At 49.1% G+C, this 19,435-nt stretch overlaps 1 protein-coding gene across 3 annotated transcripts in view; it reads left to right on the forward strand.

Annotated features, from left to right (window-relative positions):
* ZBP1 (Z-DNA binding protein 1) overlaps positions 1-8,932 on the forward strand; it is a 10,871-nt gene extending 1,939 nt beyond the window's left edge. The window contains exons 2-6 of one of the 3 annotated variants that reach the window (XM_023742703.1): positions 917-1,162; positions 2,172-2,240; positions 2,881-3,054; positions 4,601-4,768; positions 8,730-8,932. In XM_023742703.1, the coding sequence (XP_023598471.1) occupies positions 917-1,162; positions 2,172-2,240; positions 2,881-3,054; positions 4,601-4,768; positions 8,730-8,887 (815 nt within the window). In that variant the 3' untranslated portion in view covers positions 8,888-8,932. Of the gene's footprint in view, positions 1-916; positions 1,163-2,171; positions 2,241-2,880; positions 3,055-4,600; positions 5,070-8,729 lie in introns of those variants that run through there. The other 2 variants (XM_023742706.1, XM_023742696.1) reach the window with 2 other exon arrangements.
* Positions 8,933-19,435: the final 10,503 nt, after the last annotated feature.

The following is a 19,435-nucleotide window of genomic DNA, read 5'->3' on the forward strand; positions in this document are numbered from 1 at the left end:
TCTACTCACTCATCCACCTACTCGCTCACCTACCCACCCACCCACTCACTTGTTCACGCACTCACTCACTGCCATTTCCTGAACACCTACTGTGTGCCCAGCACTGTGCTAAGACAGAGGTGCCACATGAGCCAGGCCAGGTCCCTCAGGTGATTACAGCAGTGGGTCCGTGGGGACATTTTCAGGGGAACAACACCTGCACTGGTGTTGGGGCGAGACCTGGAGGTCCAGTAGTTGGACGGGGGAGAGAGGGCCAGAGTGTCCCTGTCGGAGGACGGGCATGTGCAAAGGCCCAGGGGTGAGTGAGGCTGAAAGGAGCACAGACGGTTGACACTTGGTGGGAAGTCAGGGAGGTGGAGACCAGGCTGGCGTCTCAGAGCTAGGTCCCGCGGGACCTTCTAGGCGTGGAAAGAGCTGGATTCCCGCTCAGGCTGCTGAGATCTGAGAGCCGGGAGCAGGGTCTCCTGGGCCTTAGGGGAAGGACCCATTTCTGAATGTCTGTCAGGATCTGGCTTGGATGAATCAGGCACTGCTTGCTGAGATGGAGGTGTGACAGGAGGACTACTTCCCACCTCGTAAGGTTCCGAGGAGGCGCCGCTTCCTTCCGCAGGGAGGACGGTGATGGGGACCAGGGAACACAAACGTCATGTCCTCAGGAATGGACTTCCCTTCACTCTCCCCTCCTGCTGTCCTGCCCCACTCCTCCCCCATCGAGGCCTTGCCTCTCCCCTGGACGCCTCCTCCTGCCACCCAGCTGTCAGCCAGGTGCCTCTCAGTGAGCCAAGGGGGCTGTCCCTGCCTCTATGCTGGGGGCCTGATGGATCTCTGCCCCCGGCCTCTCCCAGGGCACCATTGGAAGGGGCTCCGTCGTGGGGGCACTCACGTCCTCTCTCCGCCCCTCTTCCCCCTCTCCTAGGCGACCTGGAACAGAAAATCCTGCAGGTGCTGCAAGAGGCTGGCTCCCCCGTGAAGATTGCCCAGCTGGTGAAGAAATGCCAAGTGTCCAAGAAGGAGCTCAACCACGTCCTCTACCGAATGAAGGCGGTCACCTGCACAGGCCCTGCGACCTGGTGTTTGGGAGGGGATGGGACTAGAGACGTGGTTCCCACGGAGCCGGCGGAGCCGGGACCCAGCTGCGGTTACCGGCCTTCGGAGGAGGCAGGTAGGACCTGCCCAAGCCCAGATTCGGGCCCACAAACCTGGCTTCACGCCAGGCTCTGCCACCCTCCCAGTGTTCTCTCGCTCAGCCTTGATTTCTGTTCCCGGCCAATGGAGATGAGAACGAGGCCACTTCACAGGGCTGCCGAGAGGGTTACACGCAGGGCTCAGCCCAGTGCTGGCACTGACCAGGTGCCCAGCAAAACGTTCATAATAGTAATGGAAAATTACGTTGTTGTTGTTAGAGGCTGTGGAGGTGACTCTGACTCATGGCGACCCCAGGTGTGCAGAGGAGAACTGCTCCATAGGGTTTTCAAGGCTGTGACCTTTTGGAAGCAGATTGCCGGGGCTTTCTTCCAAGCTGCCTCTGGGTGGGTTCAAACAGCCAACCTTTTGGCTAGTAGGTGAGCACTTAACCATTCACGTCACCCAGGGACTCTTACGGAATATAATAATGATACTAATAAAGCCAACAGTAATAGAACAAAGTTAGTTTCACACTAAAGACCCATTGCTGTCAAGTTGATTCTGACCCATAGTGACCTGCAGGACAGAGTAGAGCGGCCCCATAGGGTTTCCAAGGCTGCGAGCTTTTACGGAAACAGACTGCCCCATCTTTCTCCCGTGGAGTGGTTGCTGGTTAGAACCGCCGATCTTTCAGTCAGCAACCAAGTGCTTAACCACTGCACCACCAGGCTTTCCTAGAAAAAGAAAAACAAAAACAAAAATACCAAACCCACCGCCGTTGAGTCCATTACAACTCATAGTGACCCTATAGGACAGAGAAGAACCGCCCCGGATTTGAACTACCAACAACCTTTTGGTTAGCAGCCGAGGGTGCTGTGCCCAGGCGTTTGTGGTCATTTGACTTGATCCTCTCTGCAACCCTGGGAGGGAACTATTCTTCTGTTCTATCCTGTTCTATTTTACAGAAAAGAAATCTCCCCCAGGAAAACACTTCCTATTCTACAGAAAAGGAAGCTGAGCCATCTGACCCATCTTTCTTTCTCCAGCCCAGAAGTCCCTGCAAAATGCAGCCACCATTCCCCAGAGCACTGGGTCCCCACTCGGTGAACAGCGGCGTAAGTAGCTTCTTTTCCTCTCTCACCTGGGACACGGGCCCAGTTCTCCCAAGCCCTCCCAGGCCGCTTGAGATCTTAGGACTGCTCAGGGGCCATGTTCCACCGCCACAAGGTCCTCACAGTGTTCAGAGGCAAGACTCAGTCTTTGCAATGAAGAATTTAAATGGTCAAGGAATTATTTCTTCCATCAATACTAGTTGCCATGAAGTTGACCCTGACTCATGGCAACCCCGTGCACATCAGCATAGAACTATGCTCCACAGGGTTTTCAGTGGCTCATTTTTCGAATGTAGATTGCCAGGCCTTATTTCTGAGGCGCCTCTGGGTGGACTGGAACCTCCAACCTTTCAGTTAGCAGCTGAATGCATTAACCGTTTGTGCCACCCAGGGACTCCTCTTGGATCAACAGTTAACATTACCTGTGGGCCTACTGTGCGCCAGGCACTGTGCAAAGCACTTTATGTCCATTGCACATCGACTTCAGAACAGCCTCTGTGGTGCCGTATTATGACACCCATTTTACAGGTGGGGAGACTGGTCACAGAGAGGTGGATCACTTGCTCGAGGTCACAGAGCCAGTGGGTGCTGGAGCAAATCCAGAGCCCAGGGCCCTGCTAACCACCGGCCTCCCATCTTCCAGAGAAAGCGATTTACACGCTGCTGGCTGCCAACGGGCCCCGGGACGCCCTGAGCATCGCCCGCGCCCTGGGAATGAAGACAGCAAAAGATGTCAACCCAGACTTGTACGCGATGAGGAGCAAGCACCTCTTAACCCTTGACCAGAACTCAAAGTCATGGGCAGTTTATCGACCAGGTAGGCCCTCACCCAATGCCCGAAGTTGGACCAGGGCGGGGGTCTGAGCTGTGGAGGAAACCACTACCCTCCGAGGTCTTTGCTGGACACCCTGTCCATCTGCCTTGTTAGACATGCCCCAGCTGTTCCAGGAGGTTCCAAGAGGGCGGGTGTGCTGGGGGCAGCAATCAGGGAGGGCTTCCTGGAGGCATGGCCCGAGGCCTGCAGTTGCAGAAGCGGAGAGGTGGGGAGAGGAGGAGACCCATTCCCAACATTATACCTGGGGTGCAGGGGGTCAGTCTGAGCTTGGTGGTGGGTCTCACTGAGTGCTTTGCCCAATGCAGGGTTTTTAAGTTGCCAGAAGAGAAGGTGAGGCTGGGCTCAGGGACCCAGAGGGTGGAGTCCCACAGCCAACTTGTCGCTCAGACATGGCACTTTTAGAGGTCCATGCAAATGTTTTAATTTCCTTTAAAATCAGAAGAAAAAAAAATAATGTTATAGTAATAATGCCTATCTAATAATGAATCCAGCCTGGATTATATTCGTCTTTATAGAGATACCGTCATAACATGTACTTTTAAACACCGTTTTGTAGAAGAAGGGTCCCATGAAGGTCTCATTGCAGCCCTGTGGGGTTGCCAAAGCCCAGCAGGTGCCCCCTGCCCATGTTGGGCTGACCCCCGGCTCGTGGAGCCTCAGGGGGTCTCAGCATCCTAAGAGAGTTGTGAGAAAGCAATGGCAGTCAGATTTTAAACACTGGTGATGAACCTGAATCCTTAAAAGTGCCGTGCGAACCAAACAAAGTGTATCGGTTGCCAGATGTGGTCCAAGGACCGCCATCTTGCAGCCACTGCTGAGGGAGAAGGGGCCTTGGAGCTCAGGGGTCAGGGCTGTGCCTGCCTGGCAGGGACGGTGAGTGGGGGCAGTGGCTTAACACTCCTGCAGTCCCCCAGCTAGCAGTATGGTGGCCTGGCCATACGGGTGGCAGAGCACACAGGAAGGGTGAGCTGTCATGGCGATTCCCAAGCAGCGCTCCATCCTCAGATGGAGCTGCATTTGTGAACCATGCTGGTTTCAGGTCCACCTTGGCCCAAATGACTCAGAGCCCCCATGGTGGGGGCCTGGGAATCTGTGTTTTAGTAAGTTCCCCAGGAGATGTTCGTGCCGCCAACTGGTATTTACAACCCCTGCCCCCTAGAGAGGTGCAAATGGATAGCGTGAAATATTATTATTATTATTTTAAATCATATTGTGTTTTGGTGAAGGTTTACACAGTAGTTTCTCATTCAAGTTTCTACACAAATTGTTCAGTGACATTGGTTGCATTCTTTACAATGCATGAACATTCTCCATATTTTCATTCTGGTTGTTCTATTTCCCTTAATCTAGTCTCCTTGCCCCCTTACATTCTCATCTTTATTAAAGTAATTGTTGACCATTTGGTCTCATAGAGATGATTTTTCTTACAGGAACATGGTACTCACAGGTGATAGTCTTTATTTTGTGAGCCAATCTGTTATTTAGCTACAAGGTGACCTCAGGGGCTGAGTCAAACATTATTTTGCAGAAGATTCCGGAAGGAAAAATCAGTTCACTAAAAATATTTACCAGCAAAGTACAGTCAACATGTTCATCCAGACTGGACCCAGTGGCACCATTTCCATTACTAATTCTAAAGGCATCCAGATTGGATCCGCTAACATGATGCAGAAACACACGGCCTCTGGGAAGAGTGGTAAGCCCTCTACACCCAGGGAAGGGGACCTGGAGGGGCACCTGCTCCCCCTGAGGGGTAATGGGCGGTGGTGTAGGTTTAACTCTCTGAAGAGAAAGGGTGGCTTTCGGGTTTCCAAGGACCACTTTTATGGCCTGGTCCTGGACTTGTCACCCAATGAGCAAGTCCTTCTTTGTGCCTAGATCAAACCTCTCCTGCTTTCCTTCCACTCTGATACATTTGCTTCATTTTATATTTTTCCCATGACAAATGGAACTCAATCCACTCTCCCCCAGCAAAATGTCACAGAGGATTCTTATATTTTATTTGTCCCAAGACACACTTTTTTTTTTCCACGTTTTAACATCTTGCAAATAGGGATACATCTTACGCGCAGTGGCATCCTAGTTTTGATGAAACACAGTCCTGCAAATTAAGTGCCTCCTCTGTACCAGGCACTGTGGCTGGAAGGCACAGGGCCATCTGTCTGTCCAGTCATGCGATGAGGCTCAGGAAAGCCCTTCCTTATGCCGGGCCTCAGTTTCCCCAACTCTGAAGAGGGACTTTGTTCTAGAATCTAGGTCAATGGTTTCCAAATGTTAGTCCTTTATGGATCACGTTCTCAACTTTGGCCATGCCTATGTCTGATTATTTACTTCATGTTTTTAAATGGTTTGTCTTTTTATTTTACTCAAATATCTCTTAAAATAAAATTTCACATCATTACCTTAAACTGAAAACCACGAAGCCCAGGCTAGGAAAACAACGAGGTCGTAACTCTGCCTCGTCAGAGGCTCTGCGGGCTCGCTGTCCAGAGGCGTCGCTGATACCTCAGCACCGAAGGAGACGTTCCCCTCGGTCATGTCAGAGGACTGACCTCTGCAGCAGAACGAGGCTCCCACCTTTGGGGACACTCATCCCCTGACTGTTCCGCTCTGTCCCTGTGCCCTCCAGTCTCAAGTCTGACCTCATGGCACTTTGAACCGCTTCCTTCTGGTTCCTTGCTGAGAATTTGCATTTCCACCCCAGATGTACTGAATTGGAATGTACATTTTGAACAAGATCCCCAGGTGATTCTTATGTATAACTTCCTTGTTAGAAATGCAAATTCTCAGCAGGGGTTTGAACCGAAATGAATCAGTTTGAAGCCCCGTGACGTCAGTGGCTCCCACTCTGATGGTGTCTAGGGAGAATTCAGATCCCAGGCTCCCCCAGCTGGCAGGGCTTTGTGTGTAGGCGTGTGGGGGTGTCAGACAGCAGGGACATCTGGAGTCCCCTCCAGGAGGGCCATACTGCTGCTTCCCCTGCCAGGCTCCACGGCTCCCCCTCGCCCCCCTCCAGTGGCACCAGATGATCCCTCAATGCAGGAGGCCCCGGCCGGTGACTGGGGACCCCGGGATATCCATGTGGTACACTGCAGACAGGTGCAGCTGGGACATCACAACACCATGACCCTCCACGGCCCCCTGGACAAGAGCCCTGTCTGCACCCCCACAGGAAGCCCCCCAGGTAACCTGCCTCACCCCCACCCCAATCCCCCTCACTGGAAGGGTCTTGAGCTGGAGTCTCTGGCTGACGGGAAATTCCTGTCCTTCCACCAGGAGGCCACACCACAGAGTACAGCAAGTGGGGCTTCTAGAGCCTGCACTCTGGGTTCCCATCCTCCACGACCCACCTCGGGACCTCAGTTTCCTCATCTGTAAAATGGGCGTGGCCTCCCTGGAAGCAGGGGTGGGGAGGCGGCTACAGTTGGGAGCACGGAGGACAGGAGCCAACCAAGGGATCTGGTGCCCTGTAAGCGCCGTGGCTACTCAGTGACCACGGGGGTCTCAGTCCTCTGCTGCCCTGGGGATCCAGACATGGGCTGGGGGAGAGAAACAGAGAAGAGGCCCGCAGAGGAAAGGCCCGGGGGGAGGAGGAAAGCCAAGGACGCCCCAGAAGCCACAGCCCTGGAGGTGGAGCTGGCGAGGAGGGCAGTTGCTGGGAGTGAGGCTGGCCAACCAGGGGCAGAGAGGGGGCACCCCAGGCGGGCGATGGCCATGGCTGGGCGGTGGGGCAGTGACTCCCTGGGTTGTGGGCTGAGTACAGTGTGGGCTGCAGGCAGAACGTTCAAGGGGGAGAGTCCACAGAGGGCTCATGAGCCAGGAGAGGGTCAGGACTCCAGGGCCATCGCCCAGCTGACCCCTCCCTGGCATCTGTCTCTTTGGCCAATCCACAGTTTCTGCCACCCCTAGCCCAGAGGCCTCATTGGAAGTGCAAATGCCCAAATGAGGACCTCACTCAGAGGGGGACGAGGCCGAGAAAGTCCCCATCAAAGCGTGCCTCCTTGAGGACACAGCCATCAGCAAGTTACAAAATAATCCTCGGCTCAGCTGGTCTGAAAGGAGACAAGAAGGATGACCCTGGGGAGCCGGGAGAGGATGAAAGTGAGCCCGGGGCCACAGTGGACCCCTGCGTGTTCTCTCTCTCTCTCATTCATTTGTTCATTCATTCAACAATCATTCTCTATCTCCTGTTTCCTGGAGGCTGGGAGGCAGCATGGGGTGACGGCAGACAGCAGGAGTTCTGGAGTCAGACTGTCCACGGCCAAATCTTTGTAGCCGAGTGACCTAGCCCCGGGTCACTTAGCTCTCTGTAAAGTGAGGATGAGAAGAACAGCCTGGCCCTCCTGTGGTTGCTGCGAGGATACGCAGGCCCAGTGCTGAGCCCATACCTGGTACAGCGGGTATGTTCAAGCAGTGGGAGCTACTGGGTTCTCGTCATCATCGTTCTAGGCCTCCAGAGAGGCACTGGGATCCACAGCAGATGAGGCTCTGTCTCGGGGATCAGGCTAGCCTGCTGCAGCAGAGACCCCAAACGTGTGGTCTCCCCTGCTCCACACTCAGTTCTCTCTCAGGTCCATGCGAGGGGGCAGGCCAGGCTGCCCCCTGACATCATCCACAGAGCCCTGTTCCTTCTACCATGTGCTCGGCCATCCCTAGGCCTCTGTCCCTGTCCATGGGCTCGAAGTCGGCACCAGCAAGGAGAGGGACAAGAGGGTGTAGCGGGCCAGCAATCCCCCTCTTACGAAGCCCACCAGCACTTCCGCTCAGAGCTGCGAGGGTTGTAGGAGATGCAGTCAGAGCCAGGTGGCCGAGCCAAGCTGGGGCCCCAGGAGGGCAGAACAACTTGGAGAGCGATCCTCATGTAATTCTTGCCCAGCCTCAGTAGCTGCCCAGGGGCTGCTCAGGCTAGCTGCAGAGCCAGGGAGTTCCATGTGCCTGAGGAGGGGGAGCAGGGGCCGCAGAGGCAGAGGGTGACGGTGGCAGTGGGAGGGTGTATCTGGCCTGCAGAACACAAAGTCAACAACCTGGAGGTGACAGACTGATGTGTGGGTGTGGGGACCAGCAGGGTGCACCCAGAGGTGAGAGACTGATGTGTGGGTGTGGGGACTAGCGGGGTGCACCTGGAGGTGAGAGACTGATGTGTGGGTGTGGGGACCTGTGGGGTGCACCCGGAGGTGAGAGACTGATGGCGTGGGTGTGGGCGTGGGAATCAGCGGGGTGCACCCGGAGGTGAGAGACTGACGTATGGGTGTGGGCGTGGGGATCAGCGGGGTGCACCTGGAGGTGAGAGACTGACGGTGTGGGGACTAGCAGGGGTGCCGCTGTGAGTGGAACTTGCCTGAGGGAGGCAAGTCAAAGGCCCTGAGAAGGGAATAAGGTTGGCATGCTCAGAATCACCGCCTGGGGGCAGGGGACAGACCTCCTGCCCAACCGGACAGAGCCCGTGGGTTGGGGCAATGAAGACACTGGGGACAGGTCAAAGGGGGCCTGGGGAAGGCAGGAGCGCCTGCAGTGGTCTAGGCAGAGAACTGGCATGGGGGAGGGGATGCATGGTCAGGCTACCTGGCAAACCCGTGAGTGGGGACAAGTGGCTCGGCCCCCAGTTAATAAGAGGCCTGATGGTTCCAACGTCCCTTTGTCATCCTCCCTTCCCCCAGATGCTGGTTTCGCGCGATGTGACAGTGATTTCCCCGGCGACGTCGGTCAGGCTGCCCCTGGCATCATTACGACACTCAGCTCCCAGATGGACACCTTGAGTTTTGGAAGAGAGGATCCCACACCTGCAGAAAACAGAGCCCCCACGGAGGGAAACTAGTAGGAGGTGGGATGAGAACAAGCAGCGGCCAAGGGAGTGGACTCACGGCAGAGAGCGGGGGTCGAGCGCTGGAACCCTGGGCTGTGTGGTCTGACTCCCATAAATGCCTTGTTGACCTCTCCGCTTCCTGACCTGGCCCCTGAATTGGCATTTGGGGCTGCGGCTGGAGTCGGAGTGGCTCTGGCAGGGGTCTTCTGGGGGCAAGGGGCAGGCAGACAGCAGTGGCCTGGGCTGCCTGGTGTGTTGTGAGGTGTGGGTAGTCCGCCCGGCTGTCTCCACTCCCCGTGGGGCCACCTCACGGCTCCTTCCACCCTGGCCACCCACTCTCCTCACTCAAGACCTGGCTTCCCAAGACCCATCACGGCCGCCCAACCTCTTGGCAACCACCTGGCCTTTCTAGAACCTTCTCGCCTCAGCCTCCGTCTCTCAGCGGGGCTTGCAGAAGGCCGATCCCTCCGCCAGGCCCCGTGGGAGCTATTGGTTGCTTGTGGGTCAGGTGACCTCTCCTGGCCAATCAGCAGGAATGTTCAACATGGCTGCCAGCGCCCAGAGCTCCCTAGAAGGGGAGTGGGCCCCGAGGTATTTCCAGTGCAGAACAGATGGCCGAGCGGGGTATGGGGGAGTCTTGGGGAGGAAGGATGATGGCAGGTAGCTTTTGGACATGGAAAGGAAGATGGAGGAGGATACAGGAAGGTGATGATCAGCCACAGTGAGGGCGGGACTTAGGCGCTCCACGCAGGCACCCAGGCATGTGCACACCTCATGCAGGCCCCTTCGGCTTTGGGCTGTGGATGCGCGGCCTATGGGGCTGGCTCAGTGCCAGCAGTCAGTAGGAAAGGCCATTGAACAGATCCATGTCTCCTCTCCCAGCTTGACTGGGAGGATCTCAGGGCACGAGCCCCTACGTATGGATGGGCACCTGGGCCAACTCCCGGCACATATGGAGTGTCTTTTAAAGACGCAGTACACGGACACTGAGTTCCTGGATCCAGACATTCCTGAAGCAGGTCTGTCCCTGCACTTGTCCATTAGAAGACCTTTCATGCTGAAGCCAACCCAGACATATTTCCATTCCCCTATTACAGCTTGTTCCTCTAGCTTCTCTTACTCCCTTTTCTTAGCTCATGCCGCTTGGCCTTCTGGTCCCAGCTGAGACTGACCTCATCCAGGAAGTCTCCCCAAGTACCCAGTCTAGCCTGAGTGGGTTCCAACCACTAACTTTTAGGTTAATAGTCTAGCCCAGACTGGTTTCCAGTTGCCAATGAGTTGACTCTGACTCATGGCAACCTCATGGGTGTTAGAGTAGAAATGTGTTCCCTAGGGTTTTCACGGCTTATTTTTCAGAAGTAGATTGCCAGGCCTTTCTTTCGAGGCACTCTGGGTGGACTCAGACCACCTACAAGCTCCCTGATAAGCTCTCTAGGAGGTGCTAGACTTTCTTACAGATTAAAACCAAACCCATTGCCATCATTTCTATTTCTACTCATAGCAACCCTATAGGACACAGTAGAACTGCCTCATAGGGTTTCTAAGGCTGTAATCTTTATGGAAGTAGACTGTCACATCTTTCTCCCACGGAGCAACTGGTGGGTTTGAACAGCCAGTCTTTCAGTTAGCAGCCAAGCACTTAACCACTGCCCCACCAGGGCTCCTTTTTTCCAAATTACAGCCGAGAAAACTCCATGGAGCAGTTGTACGCTGTAACACCTGGGGTCGCCATGAGTTGGAATCAACTGGGTGGCAACAGTTTTGGTTTCTTTTGTTTACGGGGGGCAAACTTATCCCACACCCCATGGTGATCCTTCCATCCTGGGATGTCTGGTCTGCAAACCTGAATCACTGGATATGAGGTTGGGTTGAACTTAAGGTTGGTTTTCTGCTTCTGGGATTGTCTTCCTCTGTGGTGAGCTGAAAACCATTCACTTACCTCAAAATTTGCCCAAGGTCTGTGGTTAACAGGCCCGACATCAGCCAGGAGATGAAAATGCTCTCTGCGAATGCTGGCAGATCCCCCACCTGCCCTCCCTCCATTCCAAACAGCAGTATCCATTTGGCAGCGAGATTTCCCGCCTCTGCACATTAATTTGTCAAAAACACACTGACAAGGCATTGCTGCCAGTTAATGGGGCTGGAGGTGAAGGTCAATGCTGGTCTCTTTGGGAAGGAAATAAACTAGTTACCATGAAGAGCAGCAAATGATTAAGTCCCATGCACATGCACCTCCACCACCCTTCCCCCCAGCCCCTACTCTCACCAGCTCACCCACCCACCTGCCCCTCCCAGGATAGGTGCAAACAGAACTTGCAGCCTCCAGAGTTGGGGGGAGAGGGAGGAGAAATTCACCCCATGACTTGGAAATGATTTTCCCAAACTGCCACGACCTGCTCACAACTGTAGTTCTGTTTGCTCATTCCAGGTGTTTTCTTCCTCTCAGGGGAGCCCAGGCAGGACTCCTCACCTGTGGGGTCTTAGCAGCCAGCCAAGATCAGAGGCTTAGAGCAGGAAAGAGAATCTAGGAGGAAGTCAGGAGCAACTTGGCTGCAGCAATAGAAGCCTAGCGCACTGTGGCTTAAACAGAAGGGAATTTATTTAGTCATGCAAGTGGCAAATCCAGGGATAGCTAGCTTCAGGAATGGCTGGATCCAGGACTCTTTCTCTCCATCTCTCTGAGAGACCCTCTCCATGTGGCTGCCAGCCACCCAAGGCTTATGGCATAAGCTTAGGGACCCCAGCAGAAAGAGAATTCTCCAAGCCAAATAGAGCTGGTAGAATGTCCCAGGGAGGATTCTGACCGGGTGAGCATGGGTCACGTGCCTATCCTTGAGCCAATCAGATAGAATGGAGTACTCTGGTTGGTTAATTTGGGGTCACATGTGCTTCTTGTGGTGAGGGGAGGTGGAGTCATCCATGCAGAAAGCATTTGAAATGTATTCTGTTCCCAGAAGAAGAGGGAAGGGGTGCTGCTCTGGCAAAAATCAGGTGTCTGCCTCACAACAGACATGTGGTGGTCTGTCGGTTTGTCATACTGTGGTGGTTTGCATGTTGCTGTGATAGTGGAAGCTTCGCCACCAATATTTCAAACACCAGCAGGGTCACCCTTGGTGGACAAGTTTCAGCTGAGTATCCAGAGTAAGACAGACTAGGACGAAGAATTGGCAGTCTACATCTGAAAAAACTGACCAGTGAAAACCTTTTGAATAGCAGTAGAACATTATCTGATATAGTGCCAGAAGATGAGCCCCTCAGGTTGGAAGGCACTCAAAAGACGATTAGGGAAGAGCTGCCTCCTCAAACTAGAGTCAACCTTAATGACGTGGATGGAGTCAAGCTTTCAGGATCTTCATTTGCTGATGTGACACAACTCAAACGAGAAGAAACAGCTGCAAACATCTGTAAATAATCGTGGAATGTATGAAGTATGAATCTAGGAAAATTGGAAGTAATCAAAAATGAAATGGAACGTGTAAACATCGATATTCTAGGCATTAATGAGCTGAAATGGACTAGTATTGGCCATTTTGATGCAGACAGTCATATGGCCTACTAAGCTGGAATGAGAAATTGAAGAGGAATGGTGTTACATTCATCATCAAAAAGCACATTTCAAGATCTATCCTGAAGTACAACGCTTTCAGTGACAGGATAATATCCATACGCCTACAAGGAAGACCAGTTAATACGACCATTATTCAAATTTACACACCAACCAACAAGGCCAAAGATGAAGAAACTGAAGATTTTTACCAACTTCAGCAGTCTGAAATTGATCGAACATGCAATTAGGATGCATTGATAATTCCTAGTGATGGGAATGGGAAAGTTGGAAACAAAGAAGGATTGCTAGTTGGAAAATACAGCCTTGGTGATAGAAACAGTGAAATCGCATGATAGAATTTTGCAAGACTAATAACTTCTTCTTTGCAAATACCTTTTTTCAACAACATAAACAGCAAACATACACATGGACCTCGCCAGATGTAACACACAGGAATCAAATTGACTACATCTGTGGAAAAAGACAATGTAAAAGTTCAATATCGTGAGTCAGAACAAGGCCTGGGGCTGACTGTAGAATAGACCATCAATTGCTCATATGCACGTTCAAGTTGAAGAAAATTAGAACAAGTCCATAAGAGTCAAAGTACAACCTTAAGTATATCCCACCTGAATTTAGAGACCATCTCAGGAATAGATTTGACACATGGAACACTAATGACTGAAGACCAGACGAGTTGTGTAGTGACATCAAGGACATCATAGTGAAGAAAGAAAGAGGTCTTTGAAAAAGACAGGAAAGAAAGAAAAGGCCAAAATGGGAGTCAGAAAAGACTCTGAAACTTGCTCTTGAACGAAGAGTAGCTAAAGCGAATGGAAGAAATGATGAAGTAAAAGAGCTGAACAGAAGATTTCAAAGGGCTGTTCGAGAAGGCATAGTAAAGTATTATAATGAAATGTGCAAAGACCTGGAGATAGAAAACCAAAAGGGAAGAAGACGTTCAACATTTCTCAACTTGAAAGAAGTGAAGAAAAAATTCAAGCCTCGAGCTGCAACAATGAAGGATTGTAAGGGGAAAATATGGAATGACACAGGAAGCATCAAAAGAAGATGGAAGGAATACACAGAGTCACTGTACCAAAAAGAATTGATCGACATTCAACGATTCCAGGATGTAGCACATGATCAAACAAATTACGTATAACATTGCAAGGAATGGGAATTCCAGAACACTTAATTGTGCTCATGAGGAACCTGTACATAGATCAAGAGGCAGTCATGCAAACAGAACAAAGGGATACTGCATGTTTTAAAGTCAGGAGAGGTGTGTGTCAGGGTTGTATTCTTTCACCATACTTATTCAATCTGTATGCTGAGCAAATAATCCGAGAAGCTGGACCATATGAAGAAGAACAAGGCATCAAGATTGGAGGAAGACTCATTAACAACCTGTGTTATGCAAATGACTCAACCTTGCTTGCTGAAAGTGAAGAGGACTTGAAGCATTTACTGATGAAGATTAAAGACCAAACAAAGCCTTTAGTATGGGTTACACCTCAACATAAAACAAAAATCCTCACAACTGGACCAATAAGCAACATCATGATAAATGAAGAAAATATTGAAGTTGTCAAGGATGTCATTTTACTTGGATCCAACAATCAACACCCACTGAAGCAGTAGTCAAGAAATCAAACAACACATTGCACTGGGCAAATCTGCTGCAAATGGTGTCTGTAAAGTGTTAAAAAGCAAAGATGTCACTTTAAGGACTAAGGTGTGACTGACCCAAACTGTGGTGTTTTCAACTGCCTCATATACATGTGAAAGCTGGACAAGGAATAAGGAAGACTGAAGGACAATTGAGTCCTTTGAATTATGGTATTGGTGAAGAATACTGAATATACCATGGACTGCAAAAAGAGCCAACAAATCTGTCTTGGAAGAAGTACAACCAGAATGCTGCTTAGAAGCAAGGATGGCAAGACTTTGGATATGTTATCAGGAGGGATCAATCCCATGAGAGTCTGGCAGTTTGTCATAGTGTGGGGGCTTGCATGTTGCTGTGATACTGGAAGTTATGCCACCAATATTCAAATACCAGCAGGGTCACCCATGGCAGACAGGTTTAAGCTGAGCTTCCAGACTAAGACAGTCTATGAAGAAGGACCCGGCAGCCTACTTCTGAGAAGAATTAGCCAGTGAAAACATTATGAATAGCAGCAGAACATTGTCTGATATAGTGCCAGCAGATGAGCCCCTCACGTTGGAAGGCACTCAAAAGATGATTAGGGAAGAGCTGCCTCCTCCAAGTAGAGTCAACCTTAATGACATGGATGGAGTCAAGCTTTCGGGACCTTCATTTGCTATTGTGGCACGACTCAAAATGAGAAGAAGCAGCTGCAGACATCCATTAATAATCGGAACATGGAAGTATGAATCTAGGAAAATTGGAAATCTTCAGAAATGGAAAGCATAAACATCGATATCCTAGGGATTAGTGAGCTGAAATGGACTGGTATTGGCCATTTTGAATCAGACAATCATATGGTCTACTATGCCGGGAATGACAATTTGAAGAGGAATGGCACTGCATTCATCGTCAAAAAGAACATTTCAGGATCAATCCTGAAGTACAATGCTGTCAGTGACAAGATAATATCCTACAAGGAAGACCAGTTAATACAACTATTATGCAAATTTACACACCAACCAACAAGGCCAAAGATGAAGAAATTGAAGATTTTTGCCAACTTCTGCAGTCTGAAATTGATCGAACATGCCATCAGGATGCAGTGATAATTACTGGTGATTGGAATGCAAAAGTTGGAAACGAAGGATCGGTAGTTGGAAAATACAGCCTTGGTGATAGAAATGATGCTGGAGATCGAATGACAGAATTTTGCAAGACGAATGACTTCTTCACTGCAAATACGTCTTTTCAACATAAATGGTGTCTGTACACGTGGACTTGGCCAGATGGAATACACAGGAATCAAATTGACTACATCTGTGGAAAGAGACAATGGTAAAACTCAATATCATCAGTCAGAACAAGGTCAGGGTCCGACTGTGGAACACATCATCAATTGCTCATATGCAAGTTCAAGGTGAAGCTGAAGAAAATTAGAACAAGTTCATGAGAGCCAAAGTACAACTTTGAGTATATCCCACCTGAATTTAGACACTATCTCAAGAATAGATTTGACACATTGAACACTAATGACCGAAGACCAGACAAGTTGTGCAAGGACATCATACATCAAGAAAGCAAGAGGTCATTAAAAACACAGGAAAGAAAAAAAAAACAAAATAGATGTCAGAAGAAACTCTGAAACTTGCTCTTGAACATCAAGTAGCTAAACCAAATGGAAGAAATGATGAAGTAAAAGAGCTAAACAAGATTTCAAAGGGCAGCTCGAGAAGAGAAAGTAAAGTATTATAATGCCATGTGCAAAGATCTGGAGTCTTTGCAAATTGGCAAAAAACAAGGCCCCAGGAATTGACGGAATACCAATTGAGATGTTTCAACAAATGCATGAAGTGCTGGAAGCGCTCACTCGTCTATGCCAAGACATTTGGAAGACAGCTACCTGGCCAACCAGCTGGAAGAGATTCATATTTATGCCCATTCCAAAGAAAGGTGATCCAACTGAGTGTGGAAATTTTCAAACAATATCATTAATATCATACGCAAATAAAATTTTGCCGAAGATCATTCAAAAGCGGCTGCAGCAGTACATTGACAAGAAACTCCCAGAAATTCAAGCCTGATTCAGAAGAGGATGTGGAACAAGGGATATCATTGCTGATGTCAGATGGATCCTGGCTGAAAGCAGAGAATACCAGAAAGATGTTTACCTCTGTTTTATTGACTATGCAAAGGCATTCGACTTTGTGGATCAAACAAATTATGGATAACATTGCAAAGAATGGGAATTCCAGAACGCTTAATTGTGCTCATGAGGAACCTGTACATAGACCAAGAGGCAGTTGCTTGAACAGAACAAAGGGATGCTGCGTGGTTTAAAGTCAGGAAAGGTGTGTGTCAAGGTTGTATCCTTTCACCATACTTATCAATCTGTATGCTGAGCAAATAATCCGAGAAGCTGGACTACATGAAGAAGAATGAGGCATCAGGATTGGAGGAAGACTCATTAACAACCTGTGATGTGCAGATGACACAACCCTGCTTGCTGAAAGTGAAGAGGACTTGAAGCACTTACTGATGAAGATCAAAGACCACAGCCTTCAGTATGAATTAAACCTTAACATAAAGAAAACAAAAATTCTCACAGCTGGAGACTACAACACTTATGCACTGCTGGTGGGAATGTAAAATGGTACAACCACTTGGAAAATGATTTGGTGCTTCCTTATAAAGCTAGAAATAGAAGTACCAAACAATCCAGCAATCCCACTCCTTGGAATATATCCTAGAGAAATAAGAGCTGTCACACTAATAGGTATATGCACAGCCATGTTCATTACAGCCCTGTTCACAATAGCAAAAAGATGGAAACAGTCTAGGTGTCCATCAACAGACGAATGGATAAATTATGGTACATACATACATACAATGGAATACTGCACAACGACAAAGAGCAATGGTGAATTTGTGAAACATCTCACAATATGGATGACTCTGGAGGGCATTATGCTGAATAAAATTAGTCAGTCGCAAAAGGACAAATATTGTAGGAGACCACTATTTTAAGAACTCAAGAAAAGGTTTAAACACAGAAGAAAGCATTCTTTGATGGTTACGAGGGTGAGGGAAATTCACTAACTAGATAGTAGACAAGAATCATCTTAGGTGAAGGGAAGGACAGCGCACGATACAGGGGAAGTCTGTGCAACTGGACCAAAGAAAAAGCTAAGAAGTTTCCTGAACACAACCAAACACTTTGAGGGACAGAGTAGCTGGGACTGGGGCCTGGGGACTATAGTTTCGGGAACATCTAGGTCAACTGGCATAACAAAGTTTATTAAGAAAATGTTCTGCCTCCCACTTTGGTGAGTGGCGTCTGGGATCTTAAAAGCTAGTGAGCGGCCATCTAAGATGCATCAATTGGTCCCAACCCACTTGGAGCAAAGGAGAATGAAGAACACCAAAGACACAAGGAAAATATTAGCCCAAGAGACAAAAGGTCCACATATACCAGAGACTCCATCAGCCTGAGACCAGAACTAGATGGTGCCCGGCTACCACCAATGACCACCCTGACAGGGAACACAACAGAGAGTCCTGGACAGAGCAGGAGAAAAATGTAGAACAGAACTCAAATTCACGTTAGAAGACCATACTTAATGGTCTGACAGAGACTGGAGGAATCCCTGAAACTATGGCTGTTGGATGCTCTATTAACCCAGAACTAAAACCATTCCCAAAGCCCACTCTTCAGCCAAAGATTAGACTGGAATATAAAACATAAAATAATACTTGTGAAGAGTGTATGTCTTAGTTCAACCAGATACATGAGATTAAATGGGCAGCTCCTGACCAGAGGCTGGATGAGAAGGCAGGAAGGGACAGGAGCTGGTTGAATGGACACAGAAACCTGGGGTGGAAAGGGGGAGTGTGCTGCCACATTATAGGGATTGCAACTAATGTCACATAACAATGTGTATAAATTTTTGTATGAGAAATTAACTTGAGATGTAAACTTTCTCCTAAAGCACAATTTTAAAAAATTATCACAACTGGACCAATAAGCAACATCATGATAAACGGAGAAAAGATTGAAGTTGTCAAGGATTTCATTTTACTTGGATCCACAATCAACACCCATGGAAGCAGTAGTCAAGAAATCAGACAATACATTGCATCTGCTGCAAAAGACGTCTTTAAAGTGTTAAAAAGCAAAGATGTCCCTTTAAGGACTAAGGTGTGTCTGACCCAAGCCAGGTATTTTCAATTGCCTCGTATGCATTCGAAAGCTAGGCAGTGAACAAGGAAGACTGATAAAGAATTGATGCTTCTGAATTACGGTGTTGGCAAAGAATATCGAATATACCATGGGCTGCCAAAAAGAATGAATACATCTGTCTTGGAAGAAGTACAGCCAGAATGCTCCTTAGAAGCAAGGATGGCTGGAGTTGGTCTCACATATTTTGGACATGTTATCAGGAGGGACCAGTCCCTGGAGAAGGACATCAGGCTTGATAAAGTAAAGGGTCCGCAAAAAAGAGGCAGACCCTCAACGAGATGGATTGACGCAGTGGCTGCAACAATAGGCTCAAGCATAACAACTATCTTGAGGATGGCACAGGACCAGTGTTTTGTTCTGTTGTACATAGGGTTGCTATGGGTCGGAATTGACTCGATGGCACCTAACAACAACAATATATGAAAAAAAGTATTTTCACCAGACACTTGAGAAAAGCTTCCAATATGAAGTTCAGACAAAAGGCAAACAAACATAAAGGAGGTGGAAGTAGAGAAAATACAGTGAACAGAAGAAAAGCTCAAAAGCTCTGTTATTAACAGCCTCCAAGGGAGGAGAGGGTATTGCACCCAGGAAACAAGAATGGTTTGCTCGGGAAGAAGGACATTTAGGGGAATGAGGACACGTTCCTTGGCATTGTAAGTATGAAAGCTGAAAATTTTAAAAAAAACAATGGCAGAGTTGGAAGAAAAACTTGAGAAAAATTTCCCAGATAGTAAAGATTTATTTCTTAAATGACAATGAGGAGGTGGTGGGGAGAGGTGAAAATTAGAAGATCAACTGAGTAAGCCCTATGTCTCATAAATAGTATGTAAAAAGCTGTGGTTGTTGTTAGTTACTATTGAGTCTTTTCTGACTCATGGTGACCCCATGTGTGCAGAGTAGAACTGCTCCATAGGGTTTCCAAGGTTGTGACCTTTCAGAAGCAGATCGCCAGGCCTTTCATCTGAGGCACCTCTGGGTGGGTTCGAACTGCCAACCTTCAGCTAGTAGTTGAGAATTTAACCATTTGCACCACTCAGCGACCCCATGGAAAAGGTGGAAGATATGAATTATCAAACAAATATCACACAAAAAAACCATTCCCAGAATGGAAGCCCACGA

This window comes from Trichechus manatus, unplaced genomic scaffold (genome assembly GCF_000243295.1).
Source record: "Trichechus manatus latirostris isolate Lorelei unplaced genomic scaffold, TriManLat1.0 scaffold00008, whole genome shotgun sequence".
Classification (NCBI taxonomy): Eukaryota; Metazoa; Chordata; class Mammalia; order Sirenia; family Trichechidae; genus Trichechus; species Trichechus manatus.